This window comes from Euphorbia lathyris, chromosome 8 (genome assembly GCF_963576675.1).
Source record: "Euphorbia lathyris chromosome 8, ddEupLath1.1, whole genome shotgun sequence".
NCBI lineage: Eukaryota > Viridiplantae > Streptophyta > Magnoliopsida > Malpighiales > Euphorbiaceae > Euphorbia > Euphorbia lathyris.
In genome coordinates this window covers 84077482-84099961 of record NC_088917.1, presented here as the reverse complement: position 1 = coordinate 84099961, position 22480 = coordinate 84077482, and the positions used below count along the sequence as shown (strand labels likewise).

The following is a 22480-nucleotide window of genomic DNA, read 5'->3' as shown; positions in this document are numbered from 1 at the left end:
AAGAGTCAAAAGACCATCGGAACAAGATGGGTCTTCAGAAACAAGATGGATGAACAAGGGAATGTAGTCAGGAACAAAGCAAGGCTTGTAGCTCAGGGCTATAGTCAGCAAGAAGGTATTGACTACGGTGAGACCTTTGCCCCAGTGGCAAGGCTAGAGGCAATTAGAATTCTATGTGCATATGCATCTTACATGAACTTTAAATTATTCCAAATGGATGTCAAAAGTGCATTTCTTAATGGAGTTATAAACGAGGAGGTTTATGTAAATCAACCTCCAGGTTTTGAGGACCCTAAGTTCCCAAACCATGTTTACAAACTCAAAAAGGCTCTGTACGGCCTCAAGCAAGCACCACGTGCTTAGTATGAGAGGCTTACCAGTTTCCTGCTGACTAGAAATTATGTCAGGGGCAAAACTGATACAACCTTATTCATTAAGAGAAAGGGTAAAGATACCCTGCTGGCCCAAATTTATGTTGATGATATAATATTTGGTGCAACTAACGAATCAATGTGCAAGGAGTTTAGCAAACAAATGCAGACTGAGTTTGAAATGTCCATGATGGGAGAACTCAACTTCTTCCTCGGTCTTCAAATTAAACAAGGAAAGAATGGCATATTCATCAGTCAAGCCAAATATGCCAAGGAGATATTAAAGAAATATGACTTGGAGAATTGCAAGCCAATATCCACTCCTATGGGCACTGACACTGTCCTCTGAGCTGACGAGAATGGTAAGTCAGTAGACAGCAAATTATATCGAGGTATGATAGGCTCTCTACTTTACTTAACAGCCAGTAGACCGGACATTCAGTTTTCAGTATGCTACTGTGCTAGATATCAATCTAACCCTAGGGAATCTCATTACATTGCTGTAAAAAGAATCCTTAGATATTTGCAAAGCTCAGTGAACGCAGGTTTATGGTATCCAAATACTCATGATTTTACACTCATCAGATACATTGACGCTGACTATGGACGGGATAAGCTGGAACGTAAAAGCACCTCTGGAGGATGTCACTTCTTAGGAAGCTGTCTTGTATCCTGGTTCAGCAAAAAGCAGGCGTCAGTAGCCTTGTCCACCACTGAAGCTGAGTACATTGCTGCTGGTCATTGTGTTGCTCAAGTCCTATGGATTAAGCAACAGCTTGAAGACTATGGTGTTCAAACAAAGACAATTGAAGTCAAATGTGACAACAAAAGTACAATTGATCTTTCAAAGAACCCAATTCAACACAGCAGAATGAAGCATGTCAGCATCAGACATCACTTCATTAGAGACCATGTACTCAAGGGTGAGATCAAGCTGACCTTTGTCCCAACGGACGAACAGCTTGCGGATATCTTCACGAAGCCACTGGCCCGTGAGCAGTTCAGCATACTGAGAGAAGCAATTGGTATGTTTAATCCTCTTCAGTAAATTCCTGAACTAAATGAATATGCATGCTGAGTGAATTATTATGCTGCATGATTGATTGTTTGCTGAGAAACTCATCGAAACTGACTGAACATCAAATACTGAGTAAACTTGCACACTGAGTAAATTAGTTTAAACTTAAACTTAGAAATCATCTCTTTATGCAATACTGACCACTCAGAATATCAAACGATTAGTATTCTAAACGCTGAGTGTTAGATCCGTTAGAATAAATGCAATAGCACGCGTATAGCCCTAGGATGACGTATACGCCGTATGTGTCATAAATGCCAGGATCTTTGTCTGTTCAAAATCCCAAGGCAAAACTAACACATGGATTCGATTAAATCCACACCACACATCACCTCTATAAAGAATGGGTATTTCCCCATTTTTTATTCTTTACGCTTATCGAACTCTAAGGCAAAGAAATTCCTTCTCTCTAAAAATCCATCGAAGCTTTCCCATCCTAAAACTATGACTAAGGTTTCCTACAACACCTCCGATGTCGGCCACCAAAAGTCCAGCTCCGACGAACCTACAGGGAATCCTCCCACACCCAGCAAAGGACAAGCTGGCGAATCCTCTGGTCAGGGAAAACCCGTAAAGGTCAGGACCTACTCTAAGGTCTTTGAGAATGTCCGCGAATGGAAAGTTGAGCCCTCAAGATGGGTATCGGAAAACTTCGTGCAAAATGAACAACCGTTCTGCGAGTGGATTTCACAGAATGGATGGACTGGGCTATTTTCAGTTAGGGATTATACTTACCCTGACCTTGTGAGGGAGTTTTACCACAACCTCAAAGTTGCAAATGACAACACTGACTACCTGTGCACTGTGGTGAAAGAGAAAACCATCTTCATCAACCCTCTCTACATAGGAAATCTTCTCAAGCTAAAAACTGAAGGAGCAAGGCTGAGAAGATCGGGAGATCAGGATGGCACTGGGTATGAACAAAACTTCTGCAAACCTGAGGGCCACTCAGGAGAAGTCTCAGCCTCATCAATGGGTCAGCACCAGAAGATGGCTCATTATTTGCTGACCTATTTTATCTACCCAAAGATCAACTGCACTACATCAGCAATTAATTTCAAGTAATGCTTTATATGGCATATACTGACGTACACTCCCATCAACATGCCAGTCTTTCTCGTTGCTGGTTTCTTTTGAAGCACTGGCACGATGCGGCTTGGATCACTCATCAACAGAATCCTCATCGACCATAAAATTGACCTCGAAGGTGAGGAGATGACTCGAGGAACTGAGATCACAGCTTCCTCGCTGAGAGCATTAAAGTTTGGACAGCCTTTGAAGAAAGGTAAAGCTGCTGCTGCTGCTGCTGGCCAAGCTGAGGGAACTGCTAAGCCAAAGAAAGGGCGAAGGACTAAGGCCCCAGCTTCCTGCAAAAGGAAAACTGCTGAGACTCCTTCCACAAATGTTGAGTCTCCAGCAAAAAGGCAGAAGCCAGCTGGTAAGTCAGCTGAGAAACGAAGCAGGCAAGGTGAGCCTGGAACTGAGGAAACTGCTGAGCAACCTCAGAAGAAGCAGAAACCTTCTACACTGACTCCTCAACGCCATGCCTACTGACTTCATTGTACCGGGTGACTCTCACTTCACCCAATGTCAAGGTAGTGTAGCGGAGTCCGAAGAACATGAGGTCCAACTGGATGATCACTTCATCTCTCAAGTTGAGGAAGAACTTGATGGTGACAGTACAGAGGAAGAAGAAGAAGAGGCCAGCGGTCAGGATGACGTTGAGGACTCTGAGGAGACAGCTAGTGAGCATGAAACTGAGCAGGCCAATGCCGGGTTTGCTGCTGAAGATGAGCAAGTACTTGATCAACACAACGTTGATCCAGTCCAAGAACAAGCTGACTAACCTGCTGATGAGCAACACGAATCTTCTCCTTCTCACTCAGGAGATCCTACTCAAACTGTCACCCCACCTCGTAGAAGATGAAAGTTGGTTAAGGCCAGTGAGAAGCCTGTCAGTGAAGATTTTGTGCCCCCACCAACTCTTCCTGACTTTGTCATTTCAAAGACAACCAAGGACCCATCCTCAGTAAAGCTTAAATTTTTCAAACGCCAACCAACCTCTACTGTATCGGCGCCATTAGAAAATCAAGCCTCTGTTTCTTCTCAACAGGAACATGCCGACCAAAATGCTTCCGCCACCTCAACTAGTCAGGTTGAGCCGATTACTGTTCATGCCATTTCTTCAAGCATGGTGCTGACTCCACACACTTCTGCCGTCAGCACAGACAGTATTCGGATTACCACTTCTCAAACTCAACTCTCTACCGATCAATCAACTATACCTACAACTCAAGTGCAGATTGAAACAACTATTCCAGTCACTGACCTGGTAACTCCTTTCATCCTCTTCATCACGGTCACACTGATGTTCCTGAAGGCTCACAAAGCTATCTAAATGCCACTGAGTCCGGCAAAAAGATCATTGACTCAGTGCAAGCATTAATCCGAGACCTTCAACAATCTACTCCTGCTGCTGCTGGGTCTTCATCTATTGAGACTACTCAGCTCTCCCAGGTCACTCAGCTTCTCAACGAAGTTAAGGGACTCAAGGACTTGCTGAATGTCATCATATCTTTTCAAGCACAGCAAGCTAAGCAGGATTCAATAGCCAAGCTGGCTAAGATTCAGCTGACAACCGTGCAACACTTGAACTCTTTACAAGAACAAGTTCAGAAATTGTCAGCTGTGCACACCGACTATGCCACCTCATCTGAAGTAAAGATGCTTTTTGCTCAGCTTCACACCGAGCAACTTAAGACAAATTAGCAAATGGTTTCTTACAATCAGTGCTCAATAGAGCAAATAGGTGAGGCTATTCACTTGCTTAATCTGAATAAGCAAGAAATGGATACTGACGCACTGAAACAGCATGAGATGCAGTCGATCATACAACAAACTTTCAACCACATTCGGCATAACAACATTCAATGTCAGTATTATGACACAGCTCTTTTGAAGACCTTTCACCAAATCTTTGCTGGTCTTACTGAAGCTCTCATCTGGCAAGGCAAAGCTCAAGCGTTTAGCGTCAATATGCTCAGTGCTGCTGACCTCAACATACCCGCAGAGGTATCAACTGATGGAGTTGCCATCTTTGACGGCGTCAATGAAAGCGCTGACAAACTTAAGGAGCTGTCTAAGGAACTGACTCGAGCTGTTTTAACTGATGCTTTCAAACTTCCTCCTCCTGATGCTGACAAAATGGGGGAGAAAGATAAAACAGCTAGAGCTCAGCATGAGCGAAGTCAGTCTCAACACAAGAAAAAGAAATAGATAGGCTAGCTCAGTATAGACTAAGTCAGATGTAATCTTTATGCCTTATCTATAAGTTTTGCTATGTAAACACTGACTTCCATCAATATATCATATCTGCATCTTTTATTCTTATTCTTGAGCTGCATCTTTTATTCTTATTCTTGAGCTATGATATATGTTAATACATGTTACTGTGTACTGAGTCATTACGTATCTTCAATTAAATCAGCTATGTTTTATACTTATAAATTTTATTGAATGAATCAAATGCTGATTACATGTTTGACATTGTCCTATGTGCTTATAAAACATTGTTTGTTAAGAATCCATTGAACAACAAATTACTCAGCGCACTCTATATGATTAAACATTCCGCTTTATACTGAGTAAATAGAATATGTTTAATAAGCTGACCTAAATCTATAAACTGACCTTAGACTTACTCGAATTAAACCTTTAAATGTTTAGAGTAAAACTAAGTCAGTAGCTCAACCCTTACGGGGGAGTTTGCCAAATTATAAAAGGTCAACTATCATGGGGGAGCTCATACTGAGTTCCTCGCTGAATAGTTTTGCCAACATCAAAATGGGGGAGTTTGTTGAAACACCTTTCCACATAATTTTGATTTGACAAAATTGTTTAAGTAAAATTGAAATACATATTCTAAACACACTAAGTTTAAATGCTTTGATTTATTATACTAATGTGTTTGTTCAATGTTGAGTTAAAACTGTTTATAAGACACAAGAATTAAAAGGCCCAAGCCCAATACGGAAGTTAAGGCCCAAGTCAAACAACTCAGTACAACTCGGCCCGCGTTTGTCAAGACGTTGCCGTTTTGAACAAAACGCAACTCAGTAAAAGAAGGATCTAGAAGACCTTCGGGACCAACTTCAAGATGAAGCTGCTGAGTAGTCTCGACAAAGCGTACAAGACAGCAGCTGGCAAATGAAAACTTCCAGACAAAGTATTTCTACTTTGGGTAAAGTTCAGACGACACAGTATGATGTCCAGTTGACTTTACCATAAAAGGAGAGACAGTCTGCTGAGCTGACCGAGGATAGAAGATACACAATTCTGATTGGCCGAGAGCTCTGAGCAAGTCAGGATGACAACGACAGGTAGCTGTTTCCCTCCAACGGTTATTTCGAAATTCGAAATGACCGATGCCCAGACGTCTCTATAAATAGTGCCATCAGAAGCTTCACTCAACACAGAACTTGATCAAGCCATTACGCTGACCAAATTTCTACACAAGTTCTGCAAGCAAAGAAGCAAAACAAATCTTACACTACAATTCTTATATCTGTGTAAAAGTCTAGAGTGATTGTTTCAATCATCTAAAGTGTCTTAGCAAATCTTTGTATAGGACAAAACACTTATCATTTCTACAGATAGAAAGGAGAGGCTGAGTACTCGGTTTTAGTACTCAGCGAGAGATTATGATTGAGTAGAGATATAGAGGAAGGTACTCTTGTCATACTCAGTTGCTAAGATTGTAAAAGGTTTGAGGCTCTACCTTTAAAGAGCTCAGTAGAGGATTCGAAATCTCGGAACGTGTTCCGGGGACAGGACGTAGGCTTAGAAGAAGCCGAACCTGGATAAATCTGCTGAGTGAAGTATTTCTTACCTTTAACTCCTTATATATATTGCTTGCTTAAAATAACCAAAAACTGACCAAGTAAAGAGGTCAAGTAGAGTTGTGCGCGCTGAACATCTGAGCTCAGGAATAGACTCTAAGTGCTATCTCCTGACTCAAGCTAAGAAACTGACCTAGTCACCAGTTGACTGAGCCAGTGTCTTGCTGTTTACTCAGCGCCGCTGTCAAAACCTTTTTCCTTAGAAAAAGAAGTCTGCCCTAATTGCGAAAAAGTTTAAATAGTTCCTAACCCCCCCTTGGAACTATACTTGCAACCTTACAAGGGACCAACATAGAATCCTCGAAAGAATTTTGGTCATAACTCATATTAGAGCACACAACATTTTCATATGTCTTATGCTCGATTGGAGCCATGACCGTACTTTTTTCAAAGCAAGATTGCCGACAAGGACGATGAAAATGGAGGTTTTCATCCCTATAATTATAAATATAACTATTTCGGCAATGAGGATTACTCATCCGTAGATGCTCCCATACTTCAACATAATCAGGATCATGTGGATTCTTATGGGACTCCTGGACTTCCTCCACATAGCAACCATATCGGTCATCATAGAATGACGTAGTTTGAACATAAGCACAACACTTGCAGTCAATATTATGCTCGTCACTATGAATGAACTGAATATAGCCATCATTGTAGCATCTAAATACAGTGTACCAATGGACCCACAATCCGGTTGTACTTATTGTAAAATGTCGATCTCGATTGAAACCACCAAAATACACCGGTATCGTAGAATCCCTTGCATCTTCGTATGTTGTCCTCGTCATGGTTTGATTGCTTTGCACCTATTGATATTCAGAGGCATTCTCCGTGAATAACGGTAAGCAAAAATGATTAAACTAAATTAGTAACTGGAATTAAGCAAGAAAAATAAATAAATAAATAAATATTGGTTAGAGCACTGATGAAGCAAAGAATGAACACAAAGCTCAATTGAAAATACAAAAAATATGTACATAGAAAACTGGTATTTAAATTTTTGGCTAAGCTTAAAAAAAAAACAGGTCCCAATGGGCGTGCCAAAAATTATTAGCGATATTTCGCGAGTAACGCTAATTTTCAATCTTGTCACGTGTGGTTAGGGTGCGGGCGTGCCAGAGAAGATTATTTCTCAATTAAAATGGTTAAGTTTGTGAAAATTGTGCGCCGAAAATATGAATTCTAATCGAAGCGATTGGCGAGGGACGCAAGGATTGAAAAAGTCCCTCTTGGGTCTCTAGCGCCGTTATAAAAACTTTGCTAGATTAATTATTTTTATTTAAGCTAAGCGTATAAACTGAAGACGAGTAAAATAAAGAAATTAAAAGTGCGAAATTGACATGAGATTTGGTGAAAAATTGGTATTTTATTCACATGAATCAAGGTTTGAATACATATATTCAAAGTAAGCATTAAAAATAAAATGAATTACAATTGAAAAATCTCTATACTAAACATATAGATAATCAATTGAATTGGGGAAAAACAAATCAATACAAAGAATTGAAATGCAATAAAAATAAATTAAAATTCAACGACAAACTCGGAGCCATAATAGCTATTTCGGCTGGACGTTGAACTTCTATGTCGGCTTGAAGTCTTCGGAGCACCGCGGTCGGTTGGTACGAGCGGAATTGATCTTGGAAATTTCTAACTTGTGGTAGGCAAAAATGGGGCAGATTTGACTTTCAACTTCGGAGGGATCGTATAAATGCTTAAGAATACGAAATTCGATAAATAAGCAGGCTAAATTTAACTTTGGGAAGTTAGGAACGAACTTCTATAAGGGATCTAAGGATAAAACGGACTCTAAATGGACGAAATTGAGTCTTGAAAACAATTGGACGAATCTGAAAATTCTGGAAACAGATTAGCTAAAAGAATTTGGGCTGTAAAGATTGGCTTGTAACTATAGTTTCTGGATACGGAATTGGGTGAATCAAAAGGCTAAATTTAATTTCAGGAAGTCAGGAACAAATTTGTTGAAGGGATTAAAGGCAAAAACGAAATTTAAATAGATGAAATTGGGTTTGGAAAATAACTGGACGAATCTGGAAAAATTAATTTAAAAAGATAATGAATTGAAAACTTGAGACTTAGTAATGATAAATTGATTTGAAAAAACTTTAAAAGAGGCTATTAGAACTTGAATTAAAGCTAAAGAAAGCTAAAAGAATGAATTAAAACTAGAAAAAATGAAGAACAAATAAGAACTAAAAACCTAGAATTAAGAACTAAGCATTGAAATTTTGAGAGGGGGTTTTGTGTGTTGAATGAGTGAATAATTATGAAGAATGGAAGATCTATTTATAGCATTTTGAGAGGGAAATTTGTGTAATTAACCACCAACTAACTCTTATTTTTCTCTCTAATTTTGACCACTAACTTGCCACCTCACTAACTTCCTCAACCTCCACAAACCACCACTAACTTCCATACCACATCACCCCACTACCTTGCGGTTAGAGAGACTTTTAAGGCTTGGGCCTATGTGTGGGAATGGGCTAGGCTTCGTAGGTTAGCTCGTGGTTGTATCCGGATGCGTTTGGAGAAGTCGGTGATCGAAAACGGGCTCCGGGCGAGGACTGACCTCTAGCTCGCCGAGCTGACTTCCAGTTCGCCGAGCTGGAGGTTAGTTTATATATATATTTATTATTTTTATTTTTCATAATTTTCATCATTTTTATTTCTTTTATTTAGAAAATGGAAACTATACCCTAAAATTAAATATAAGCTTTCTATATACATAAAAATAAAATTTATTTATTTTGGGCCAACAGCTGCGATTCTCAAAAACTCACTGATCCCTCAATAATACAAATTACAAAAATAGTCCTTCATCAATTAGGACTTCACAACAATTCCTTTTTTATTTAATTGTTTTAAATTAATAGTTAATTTTCTCAACAATCTTCCCCTTAACTATTAATTTAAAACTTTCATTTTTTCTTTTAATATATTTATGATGTACATTCCCATCATCACCTTGTAAACGGAGCACTTCCTTCCGCAAACAACTTCTCGGAGCACTTCTCATCGAATCGATTTGTTGATGCACTTCTTATCAACCTTCAACTATTGGAGCACTTCTCTCCAAATTAAACAAATTCTTCTTTTCTCAACATGATGTGCCAAATTGACACTTTTTTCTCTCTTTTTCCTGCAATTCTATTGCACGTGCCTAAACTTCTTATACTTGAAACATTTAGGCTTCCCCTTGTGCCAGCAGTCTTTCCCATCATGACCATGCTTTTTGCAATGACCACATTGAAGAATTTCATTTTTTTAAACCTTGAGCAAGGAAAACTCCCTCAACTGCTTGCTCATTTTCTCCATTTCCTCACGTCCAATTCCTTGGTGCGTGACGCTAATATCAGCGTGAGCACCAATATTGAACCATGGCTCTGATACCACTGTTGGAAATTTTTCTAGATTGGGATAATTTAGCGGAAGCAATAATACAATTTTATTGAATTTATGAGGTTTACAAGAGGGTGTTCTCTAGAAACTTTCTAGAGTTACAATGAGATAAAACAAAAATATTAGCACTCTTGGTGTTTCCCAAAAATACCCAAAATAATTATCTTTACTATTTTTATCTCTCTCCAAAATAATTAGACTACCCTCTCCAAATTAATATCTCCTAACCGGAGACTTAATTCTCACAAAACTCTCTTAATTCATTTTGCCTTGCTCCCTAATCTCTCAATACTCTCAACTTCTCACATTTTTCCTTTTTCCCATTAGCCGGATTTTGTTCACGATCGCTGATGTGATATTGGTTATGAAAAAGAGATAATAACCAAATCAACAAGTTTTCCCGATCTATCTTAAGGAATTAATAGAATCAAATAACAAACATAAATTGGTGATAACAAACCAATCCCAAAGAATTAAAGACAATGAAAGGAGATCTGACCTTACACCTTCGAATAATTAAATTGGAACCTGAGTGTTTGGCGATTCACAAGTACCTTACCAAAATACTTGTTCACGATCAAGATAATATTGCAAGAATGATGACCCGGTCTCTCAAGCTCACAATAAAGAATTCAATCCCGGATTGAAAATAATTCCCAAAGGAAAAGAAGAACTTTTGTTCATAAAAATATTGATTTCTGATTGATGAAAATAATGAAGAATACAAGCCTTTATATAGGCTACAAAATAAACCTAAACCTAAACTAAAAAGAAAGTTGAATCCTAGTGCATCAAGGTAAAAGAAATCCTAATTAGACAAGGAAAAACATTAAATTCGTTTTTGTCCTTTAGAGCCCAATTTCAGCCCATTAATTAACATTATTTGGGCCTTTTAATTAGCTAGAAATAAGCCCAATCAAACCTATAAGGTTATAGCATTAATTTTAATGAGTCCCAATGGGTTTTGCACATGTCAAACACATGCAAGTCCAAAGCTTCTCTTAAAATATGATCAACCTTTTTACATATCACTATTATGGGCTTGGGCTTGGATACAACACAAAAACACACCATCTTTAATGATTTCGCTAGAATTCATTCCTTGTTTAAAGAAGCTCAAGATGAGTCCATTAAGCATTTGTTGGTCTTTCTTTGCACGATTCTTCGTCGTAGGTCCAATTGACAGCTCCAATGGATCCCTCATGCTTCTACTAGGCTCCTTAACTCCAAGCTCCTTTGTTCCATGCTCTTGTGCTTTTGATATCACATCATTCCCTCTCTCTTGAAAAGGATTTGTCCTCAAATCTTCATCTCCTACATCAAACAAAGATAAATCAGCCACATTAAAAGTTGCATGCACACTATACTCACCTGGCAAGTCGAGCTTGTAGGCATTATCCCCAATTCGTGCGACTACTTGAAATGGACCATCGCCTCTAGGATGTAGCTTTGATTTTCTCTGAGCGGGGAACCTTTCCTTGCGCATATGCAACCACACCCAATCACCGGGTTCAAATAGAACACATTGTCGACCCTTGTTAGCTTGCTTTGCATAATGCTCATTCTTCTTCTCCAGTTGTTGTTTCACTTGTTCATGTAACTTAAGCACCATTTCTGCCTTTTTCTTTCCATCTAAACTTTTCCTTTCATCAACAGGCAAAGGGATCAAGTCTAATGGTGTCAAAGGATTAAAACCATAAACAATTTCAAATGGTGAGAAGTTAGTAGATGAATGTATAGCCCTATTATAAGCGAACTCAATAAATGGTAGGCATTCTTCCCATGACTTAAGATTCTTTTGAATAACTGCCCTAAGAAGTTGTCCTAAAGTTCTATTTACTACTTCGGTTTGACCATCAGTTTGAGGGTGACAAGAAGTAGAAAACAACAGTTTAGTCCCCAATTTATTCCACAAAGTCTTCCAAAAATAGCTTAAAAACTTAGGATCTCTATCACTAACTATACTCTTTGGCATCCCATGCAGACGAACAACCTCTCTAAAGAACAAGTTAGCAATATTAATAGCATCATCAGTTTTATGGCATGGTATGAAATGTGCCATCTTAGAAAAGCGATCTACAACCACAAATATGGAATCATTACCTCTCTTAGACCTAGGTAAAGCCATCACAAAATCCATGGATATAGCAGTCCAAGGTTCATTCGGCACAGGTAATGGAGTGTATAAACCATGAGGCATAACTCTAGACTTAGCTTTCTTACAATTAATACAACTAGCACATATTCTTTCCACATCACGTTTCATATGAGGCCAAAAGAAATGTTCAGAAATCATGTCCAAAGTCTTAGCAACCCCAAAATGCCCCATCAAGCCTCCACCGTGGGCTTCCCTCACAAGAAATTCTCTATGTGAACATTTAGGCATGCATAATCGATTATCTCTAAATAAGTAGCCCTCATGTCTATAAAATTTTCCAAAAGCAGTAAGTTCACAAGCTTTATAAATAGATGCAAAGTCTAGATCATCAACATATAATTCTTTGATATACTCAAATCCTAAACACTTAGCATGCATCACATTCAATAAGCTAACTCTCCTACTTAATGCATCAGCAACTACGTTTTCCTTCCCTTGCTTATACTTAATCACATAAGGAAACGTCTCTATAAATTCCACCCACTTGGCATGTCTTCGGTTCAATTTTTGTTGACCCTTAAGATGTTTCAAGGATTCATGATCGGTGTGGATCACAAACTCTTTAGGCCATAAATAATGTTGCCACATTTGCAAAGCCCTAACTAATGCATAGAGTTCTTTATCATAAGTGGGATAGTTTAAGGTTGCACCACTAAGTTTTTCACTAAAGAAGGCTATAGGTCGACCCTCTTGCATTAAAACAGCACCAATCCCTACTCCCGACGCATCACACTCAATTTCAAACGATTTATCAAAGTTTGGAAGTGCTAAAACGGGGGCAGAAGTTAGTCTTGCCTTAAGCATCTCAAAAGCATCCTCTTGTGCTTTGCCCCACTTAAAGCCAACATTCTTTTTTATTACCTCGGTTAGTGGTGCGGCAATGGTACTGAAGTTCTTCACAAACCTCCTATAGAAACTCGCCAAGCCATGAAAGCTCCTCACCTCGGTAACTGAATTTGGCGTTGGCCACTCTTGAATGGCTTTCACCTTTTCAATATCAACAGAAACTCCTTGTGCTGAAACAATAAAACCCAAAAACACAACTTTCTCCATGCAAAATGAGCACTTAGAAAGGTTAGCGTATAATTTCTGTTCTCTCAAAACATCTAATACAACCTTAACATGTTCTATGTGTTCTGCCTCAGATTTAGAATAGATAAGAATGTCATCAAAATAAACAACAACAAATTTACCTATAAACTCTCTCAAAACATGATTCATTAATCTCATGAAAGTACTAGGTGCATTTGTTAAACCGAAAGGCATAACTAACCACTCATATAAACCATGCTTAGTCTTAAAAGCCGTTTTCCATTCATCTCCTAATGACATGCGAATCTGATGGTACCCACTCTTAAGATCTATTTTAGTGAAAATAACAGCCCCATTTAATTCATCCAACATATCATCTAACCTAGGGATAGGATGACGATACTTTACCGTGATTTTATTGACGGCTCTACAATCGATGCACATCCGCCAAGTTCCATCTTTCTTTGGTACTAGGATGACTGGTACAGCACACGGACTCATAGATTCACGAATCAACCCTTTTGCCATTAGTTCCTCGACTTGCCTTTGTAGTTCTTTTGTCTCCTCAGGGTTACTTCTATAGGCTGGTCGATTTGGAATTTGTGCTCCGGGAACAAAGTCAATTTGATGCTCAATTCCTCGAATCGGGGGTAACTTATTAGGCATCTCTTCGGGGAATAAATCCTTGAATTCCTGCAAAAGAGGGGAAATACTAGAAGGAAGGTTAGACTGACTTACAGAAGATAAACAAAAACTCTTACAATAAAATAATAATAAATTTTTGTTTTCAAAATCAGCTTGCTTTACATCCCTCAATTTAGCATATAAAGATAGATTTTGGCTTTTGTTAATGCTCCTCTCTTTTTCTCTCCTCTCACCCTCATTTCTCGACCTCACTAATGCCTTTTCACTCACCTCTTCTCTCTTCACACCCTCACTGATTTTATCACTCTTATTTTCTCTCGCCTTAACCTTTTCCCTTCTCACAGATTGTTCTTGTAACATTCTTTGCATGTAGAGCTGATCTTCAAACACTTCAGCAGGTGATAAAGGTGGCAAAATATACTTCTTCCCATCCTTAGCAATAGTAAATTTATTTGTTCGACCATGATGTAGTGCTGATCGATCGAATTGCCAAGGCCTCCCCAATAACACATGACATGCTTGCATAGGTACTACATCACATAATACCTCATCAGAAAAAGAACCAATAGAAAAGTTCAGAAGCACCTGTTTAGTAACTTTGAGTTCGTTACTATCATTCAACCATTGTAACCGATAAGGATTGGGATGTGGAATTGTTGATATCCCTAATCGGCTTGCTAACACATTGCTTACCACGTTGCAACAACTTCCTCCATCAATAATTAGTAAGCATGTTTTTCCAAGTATGTTGCAATGAGCATGAAAGATGTGCTCTCGTTGCTCAATGTCACCACTCACTCCCATCTTCAATGTTCTACGAGTGACTAAGTTAACTCCATGTCCTCCTTTACTATCCACCTCTTCTATATCACTACAATCTTCTAAGGTGGGCATATCATCTGATTCATGTTCGGACTCACTTTCGGATATTAACTCACCATGCTTCATAACCATCGCCTTTTGATTCGAACACTCTCTTGCATAGTGCCCTCTCCCTTGGCACTTAAAACACACAATTTCACGAGTTCTTGTGGGTTTTTCAGTAGTTTTGTATTTTGGAGTAGTTCCACCAATTTGCAACTTCCCAAATGCTTTTGAATCAACCTGAGGCGTTTGGTCACTTTTAGAGCTAAATTCAGATTTAGTTTTGAAATTACCTCTTGGATCTGACTTCCATGGAGTGGAAGTAGTGCCTTTGAACTTTGATCTCCCTTTCTCAACCTCTTGAAGTTGTCTCTCAATTTTTATCGCTTTATGGAGCATCTCGTCCATGTGGAAATAAGTTTGTAGCTCAAGAGGGTTGCGAATCTCCCTCTTCATTCCCATGAGAAATCTAACCATGGTAGCTTCCTCATCTTCTTGTATATCAGCTCGGATTAGTGCCATCTCCAATTGTTTGTGATAATCTTCAACAGATTGGTTACCTTGAGACATGGATTGGAGTTCTTTCAACAACTCCTTATAATAGTGAGCCGGCACAAATCTCTTTTTCATGACCTTCTTCAATTCACCCCATGTTCTTATGGGTTCATCACCATCTCTTTTTCTTGTGCGCTTTAATTGGTCCCACCAAACAGCCGCATATTCAGTTAGTTCGGATACTACAAGTTTCACCTTCTTCTCCTCGGAATACTCATGTATGTCAAAGATTGTTTCAACCTTTCGTACCCAATCAAGATACGCCTCTGGGTCACTAGCTCCTCGAAAAGTAGGCATTTTAAGTTTGATAGCATTAAGATTACTATCTTTTCGATCGTTACCCCTTTTTCGGTATCCAAACTGCTCCTCCTCTTCAGACTCGGATAGTTCATCATCAAAATTCAATCTCCCGCGTCCTCCTTTCTTTTGGCTTGATTTCTTTTGGTTTGAAACCAAATCAACCACAATAGCCCCTAACCTCTTCATCTCACCTACAATAGCTTGTTGCCATTCTTTAGAATCAACATCGTTAACGTTGTCCTTTTTAGGTTCGTTAGACATGACAAAATATATAAAGAATGAAAGAAAAGTGAAATCTAGTCTAAAGCAAGAAAAGAAGAAAAAGAAAGTAAAAGAAGTACCTCACAACCGGTTCAATCACTCTTTTATATTATCTTGATAGATCACAAGGATTATCTCGGGTAATATAAATGCCAATGAAGCAAAAGAATGACAAAATAAAGTAGAGCAGAAACTAGAAGCAAAGAAGACTAATATTGTAACGATAACCAAAGTTTAGCACACTAAGAATAGAATAAAAGACGATTTTCGAAGAAGAGACAAATGTTTGAAAGAAATTTTAAGAATGTGTGTTTAGCATGCAAATTCTAGAAAACTTGTAACTTTAGTACAAACAATGAGCCGATTTTTTTTTTTTTTTTTTTTTTTTTCCTTTTTTTTTCCTTTTTTTTTCTTTTTTTTTCCCTTTTTTTTTAAACTAGATTGGAATTGATTAACAAATTAAACTTGCACTAATGATTTAGCATGCAAAAAAAAATTGAAGAAATTCACACACATAAATGGGTTTGGCTAGTAAGAATAGAATCCAAAAATAATCAGTTCGCTACAACTAAGAACCTAAATAACTAGATGCAAAGATATGAGGAACTCGATCAATAATTAAAGACTCTAGATTGGGGTAATTTTTTTTTTTTTTTTTTTTAATTTCGACAAACAAAACAAAAACAACAAATTCCTTAAGAGCCAAAGCTCTGATACCAATTGATGTGATATTGGTTATGAAAAAGAGATAATAACCAAATCAACAAGTTTTCCCGATCTATCTTAAGGAATTAATAGAATCAAATAACAAACATAAATTGGTGATAACAAACCAATCCCAAAGAATTAAAGACAATGAAAGGAGATCTGACCTTACACCTTCGAATAATTAAATTGGAACCTGAGTGTTTGGCGATTCACAAGTACCTTACCAAAATACTTGTTCACGATCAAGATAATATTGCAAGAATGATGACCCGGTCTCTCAAGCTCACAATAAAGAATTCAATCCCGGATTGAAAATAATTCCCAAAGGAAAAGAAGAACTTTTGTTCATAAAAATATTGATTTCTGATTGATGAAAATAATGAAGAATACAAGCCTTTATATAGGCTACAAAATAAACCTAAACCTAAACTAAAAAGAAAGTTGAATCCTAGTGCATCAAGGTAAAAGAAATCCTAATTAGACAAGGAAAAACATTAAATTCGTTTTTGTCCTTTAGAGCCCAATTTCAGCCCATTAATTAACATTATTTGGGCCTTTTAATTAGCTAGAAATAAGCCCAATCAAACCTATAAGGTTATAGCATTAATTTTAATGAGTCCCAATGGGTTTTGCACATGCCAAACACATGCAAGTCCAAAGCTTCTCTTAAAATATGATCAACCTTTTTACATATCACTATTATGGGCTTGGGCTTGGATACAACACAAAAACACACCATCTTTAATGATTTCGCTAGAATTCATTCCTTGTTTAAAGAAGCTCAAGATGAGTCCATTAAGCATTTGTTGGTCTTTCTTTGCACGATTCTTCGTCGTAGGTCCAATTGACAGCTCCAATGGATCCCTCATGCTTCTACTAGGCTCCTTAACTCCAAGCTCCTTTGTTCCATGCTCTTGTGCTTTTGATATCACATCATTCCCTCTCTCTTGAAAAGGATTTGTCCTCAAATCTTCATCTCCTACATCAAACAAAGATAAATCAGCCACATTAAAAGTTGCATGCACACTATACTCACCTGGCAAGTCGAGCTTGTAGGCATTATCCCCAATTCGTGCGACTACTTGAAATGGACCATCGCCTCTAGGATGTAGCTTTGATTTTCTCTGAGCGGGGAACCTTTCCTTGCGCATATGCAACCACACCCAATCACCGGGTTCAAATAGAACACATTGTCGACCCTTGTTAGCTTGCTTTGCATAATGCTCATTCTTCTTCTCCAGTTGTTGTTTCACTTGTTCATGTAACTTAAGCACCATTTCTGCCTTTTTCTTTCCATCTAAACTTTTCCTTTCATCAACAGGCAAAGGGATCAAGTCTAATGGTGTCAAAGGATTAAAACCATAAACAATTTCAAATGGTGAGAAGTTAGTAGATGAATGTATAGCCCTATTATAAGCGAACTCAATAAATGGTAGGCATTCTTCCCATGACTTAAGATTCTTTTGAATAACTGCCCTAAGAAGTTGTCCTAAAGTTCTATTTACTACTTCGGTTTGACCATCAGTTTGAGGGTGACAAGAAGTAGAAAACAACAGTTTAGTCCCCAATTTATTCCACAAAGTCTTCCAAAAATAGCTTAAAAACTTAGGATCTCTATCACTAACTATACTCTTTGGCATCCCATGCAGACGAACAACCTCTCTAAAGAACAAGTTAGCAATATTAATAGCATCATCAGTTTTATGGCATGGTATGAAATGTGCCATCTTAGAAAAGCGATCTACAACCACAAATATGGAATCATTACCTCTCTTAGACCTAGGTAAAGCCATCACAAAATCCATGGATATAGCAGTCCAAGGTTCATTCGGCACAGGTAATGGAGTGTATAAACCATGAGGCATAACTCTAGACTTAGCTTTCTTACAATTAATACAACTAGCACATATTCTTTCCACATCACGTTTCATATGAGGCCAAAAGAAATGTTCAGAAATCATGTCCAAAGTCTTAGCAACCCCAAAATGCCCCATCAAGCCTCCACCGTGGGCTTCCCTCACAAGAAATTCTCTATGTGAACATTTAGGCATGCATAATCGATTATCTCTAAATAAGTAGCCCTCATGTCTATAAAATTTTCCAAAAGCAGTAAGTTCACAAGCTTTATAAATAGATGCAAAGTCTAGATCATCAACATATAATTCTTTGATATACTCAAATCCTAAACACTTAGCATGCATCACATTCAATAAGCTAACTCTCCTACTTAATGCATCAGCAACTACGTTTTCCTTCCCTTGCTTATACTTAATCACATAAGGAAACGTCTCTATAAATTCCACCCACTTGGCATGTCTTCGGTTCAATTTTTGTTGACCCTTAAGATGTTTCAAGGATTCATGATCGGTGTGGATCACAAACTCTTTAGGCCATAAATAATGTTGCCACATTTGCAAAGCCCTAACTAATGCATAGAGTTCTTTATCATAAGTGGGATAGTTTAAGGTTGCACCACTAAGTTTTTCACTAAAGAAGGCTATAGGTCGACCCTCTTGCATTAAAACAGCACCAATCCCTACTCCCGACGCATCACACTCAATTTCAAACGATTTATCAAAGTTTGGAAGTGCTAAAACGGGGGCAGAAGTTAGTCTTGCCTTAAGCATCTCAAAAGCATCCTCTTGTGCTTTGCCCCACTTAAAGCCAACATTCTTTTTTATTACCTCGGTTAGTGGTGCGGCAATGGTACTGAAGTTCTTCACAAACCTCCTATAGAAACTCGCCAAGCCATGAAAGCTCCTCACCTCGGTAACTGAATTTGGCGTTGGCCACTCTTGAATGGCTTTCACCTTTTCAATATCAACAGAAACTCCTTGTGCTGAAACAATAAAACCCAAAAACACAACTTTCTCCATGCAAAATGAGCACTTAGAAAGGTTAGCGTATAATTTCTGTTCTCTCAAAACATCTAATACAACCTTAACATGTTCTATGTGTTCTGCCTCAGATTTAGAATAGATAAGAATGTCATCAAAATAAACAACAACAAATTTACCTATAAACTCTCTCAAAACATGATTCATTAATCTCATGAAAGTACTAGGTGCATTTGTTAAACCGAAAGGCATAACTAACCACTCATATAAACCATGCTTAGTCTTAAAAGCCGTTTTCCATTCATCTCCTAATGACATGCGAATCTGATGGTACCCACTCTTAAGATCTATTTTAGTGAAAATAACAGCCCCATTTAATTCATCCAACATATCATCTAACCTAGGGATAGGATGACGATACTTTACCGTGATTTTATTGACGGCTCTACAATCGATGCACATCCGCCAAGTTCCATCTTTCTTTGGTACTAGGATGACTGGTACAGCACACGGACTCATAGATTCACGAATCAACCCTTTTGCCATTAGTTCCTCGACTTGCCTTTGTAGTTCTTTTGTCTCCTCAGGGTTACTTCTATAGGCTGGTCGATTTGGAATTTGTGCTCCGGGAACAAAGTCAATTTGATGCTCAATTCCTCGAATCGGGGGTAACTTATTAGGCATCTCTTCGGGGAATAAATCCTTGAATTCCTGCAAAAGAGGGGAAATACTAGAAGGAAGGTTAGACTGACTTACAGAAGATAAACAAAAACTCTTACAATAAAATAATAATAAATTTTTGTTTTCAAAATCAGCTTGCTTTACATCCCTCAATTTAGCATATAAAGATAGATTTTGGCTTTTGTTAATGCTCCTCTCTTTTTCTCTCCTCTCACCCTCATTTCTCGACCTCACTAATGCCTTTTCACTCACCTCTTCTCTCTTCACACCCTCACTGATTTTATCACTCTTATTTTCTCTCGCCTTAACCTTTTCCCTTCTCACAGATTGTTCTTGTAACATTCTTTGCATGTAGAGCTGATCTTCAAACACTTCAGCAGGTGATAAAGGTGGCAAAATATACTTCTTCCCATCCTTAGCAATAGTAAATTTATTTGTTCGACCATGATGTAGTGCTGATCGATCGAATTGCCAAGGCCTCCCCAATAACACATGACATGCTTGCATAGGTACTACATCACATAATACCTCATCAGAAAAAGAACCAATAGAAAAGTTCAGAAGCACCTGTTTAGTAACTTTGAGTTCGTTACTATCATTCAACCATTGTAACCGATAAGGATTGGGATGTGGAATTGTTGATATCCCTAATCGGCTTGCTAACACATTGCTTACCACGTTGCAACAACTTCCTCCATCAATAATTAGTAAGCATGTTTTTCCAAGTATGTTGCAATGAGCATGAAAGATGTGCTCTCGTTGCTCAATGTCACCACTCACTCCCATCTTCAATGTTCTACGAGTGACTAAGTTAACTCCATGTCCTCCTTTACTATCCACCTCTTCTATATCACTACAATCTTCTAAGGTGGGCATATCATCTGATTCATGTTCGGACTCACTTTCGGATATTAACTCACCATGCTTCATAACCATCGCCTTTTGATTCGAACACTCTCTTGCATAGTGCCCTCTCCCTTGGCACTTAAAACACACAATTTCACGAGTTCTTGTGGGTTTTTCAGTAGTTTTGTATTTTGGAGTAGTTCCACCAATTTGCAACTTCCCAAATGCTTTTGAATCAACCTGAGGCGTTTGGTCACTTTTAGAGCTAAATTCAGATTTAGTTTTGAAATTACCTCTTGGATCTGACTTCCATGGAGTGGAAGTAGTGCCTTTGAACTTTGATCTCCCTTTCTCAACCTCTTGAAGTTGTCTCTCAATTTTTATCGCTTTATGGAGCATCTCGTCCATGTGGAAATAAGTTTGTAGCTCAAGAGGGTTGCGAATCTCCCTCTTCATTCCCATGAGAAATCTAACCATGGTAGCTTCCTCATCTTCTTGTATATCAGCTCGGATTAGTGCCATCTCCAATTGTTTGTGATAATCTTCAACAGATTGGTTACCTTGAGACATGGATTGGAGTTCTTTCAACAACTCCTTATAATAGTGAGCCGGCACAAATCTCTTTTTCATGACCTTCTTCAATTCACCCCATGTTCTTATGGGTTCATCACCATCTCTTTTTCTTGTGCGCTTTAATTGGTCCCACCAAACAGCCGCATATTCAGTTAGTTCGGATACTACAAGTTTCACCTTCTTCTCCTCGGAATACTCATGTATGTCAAAGATTGTTTCAACCTTTCGTACCCAATCAAGATACGCCTCTGGGTCACTAGCTCCTCGAAAAGTAGGCATTTTAAGTTTGATAGCATTAAGATTACTATCTTTTCGATCGTTACCCCTTTTTCGGTATCCAAACTGCTCCTCCTCTTCAGACTCGGATAGTTCATCATCAAAATTCAATCTCCCGCGTCCTCCTTTCTTTTGGCTTGATTTCTTTTGGTTTGAAACCAAATCAACCACAATAGCCCCTAACCTCTTCATCTCACCTACAATAGCTTGTTGCCATTCTTTAGAATCAACATCGTTAACGTTGTCCTTTTTAGGTTCGTTAGACATGACAAAATATATAAAGAATGAAAGAAAAGTGAAATCTAGTCTAAAGCAAGAAAAGAAGAAAAAGAAAGTAAAAGAAGTACCTCACAACCGGTTCAATCACTCTTTTATATTATCTTGATAGATCACAAGGATTATCTCGGGTAATATAAATGCCAATGAAGCAAAAGAATGACAAAATAAAGTAGAGCAGAAACTAGAAGCAAAGAAGACTAATATTGTAACGATAACCAAAGTTTAGCACACTAAGAATAGAATAAAAGACGATTTTCGAAGAAGAGACAAATGTTTGAAAGAAATTTTAAGAATGTGTGTTTAGCATGCAAATTCTAGAAAACTTGTAACTTTAGTACAAACAATGAGCCGATTTTTTTTTTTTTTTTTTTTTTTTTCCTTTTTTTTTCCTTTTTTTTTCTTTTTTTTTCCCTTTTTTTTTAAACTAGATTGGAATTGATTAACAAATTAAACTTGCACTAATGATTTAGCATGCAAAAAAAAATTGAAGAAATTCACACACATAAATGGGTTTGGCTAGTAAGAATAGAATCCAAAAATAATCAGTTCGCTACAACTAAGAACCTAAATAACTAGATGCAAAGATATGAGGAACTCGATCAATAATTAAAGACTCTAGATTGGGGTAATTTTTTTTTTTTTTTTTTTTAATTTCGACAAACAAAACAAAAACAACAAATTCCTTAAGAGCC

The 22480-nt window shown here is 38.0% G+C and overlaps 2 protein-coding genes across 2 annotated transcripts; both read right to left on the bottom strand.

Annotated features, from left to right (window-relative positions):
• Positions 1 to 10266: 10266 nt before the first annotated feature.
• Positions 10267 to 15588, bottom strand: LOC136204048 (uncharacterized). Its single transcript, XM_065995237.1, has 7 exons — positions 15481 to 15588; positions 14083 to 15240; positions 13395 to 13656; positions 12331 to 12947; positions 11426 to 12198; positions 11145 to 11272; positions 10267 to 11087 (listed from the first exon to the last, which is right to left on the bottom strand). Exons 1-7 carry the CDS (start codon positions 15586 to 15588, stop codon positions 10795 to 10797), a joined length of 3339 nt encoding a protein of 1112 aa, XP_065851309.1. The 3' UTR covers positions 10267 to 10794.
• A 777-nt stretch (positions 15589 to 16365) lies between these two features.
• LOC136204047 (uncharacterized) lies at positions 16366 to 21776 on the bottom strand. Its single transcript, XM_065995236.1, has 7 exons — positions 21669 to 21776; positions 20271 to 21428; positions 19583 to 19844; positions 18519 to 19135; positions 17614 to 18386; positions 17333 to 17460; positions 16366 to 17275 (listed from the first exon to the last, which is right to left on the bottom strand). Exons 1-7 carry the CDS (start codon positions 21774 to 21776, stop codon positions 16983 to 16985), a joined length of 3339 nt encoding a protein of 1112 aa, XP_065851308.1. The 3' UTR covers positions 16366 to 16982.
• Positions 21777 to 22480: the final 704 nt, after the last annotated feature.

Coding starts and splice junctions, on each gene's coding strand:
- LOC136204048 (XM_065995237.1), bottom strand. CDS start 15,588: ATGTCTAACGAACCTAAAAAGGACAACGTTAACGATGTTGATTCTAAA. Junction 13,657..14,082: donor CTTGGCAATTCGATCGATCA/GCACTACATCAT, acceptor CCTCTTTTGCAG/GAATTCAAGGATTTATTCCC. Junction 12,199..12,330: donor TTGCTGATGCATTAAGTAGG/AGAGTTAGCTTA, acceptor GGAAAATTTTAT/AGACATGAGGGCTACTTATT.
- LOC136204047 (XM_065995236.1), bottom strand. CDS start 21,776: ATGTCTAACGAACCTAAAAAGGACAACGTTAACGATGTTGATTCTAAA. Junction 19,136..19,582: donor TTGGCGGATGTGCATCGATT/GTAGAGCCGTCA, acceptor TTATTGTTTCAG/CACAAGGAGTTTCTGTTGAT. Junction 17,276..17,332: donor CTACAAGCTCGACTTGCCAG/GTGAGTATAGTG, acceptor TGTTTGATGTAG/GAGATGAAGATTTGAGGACA.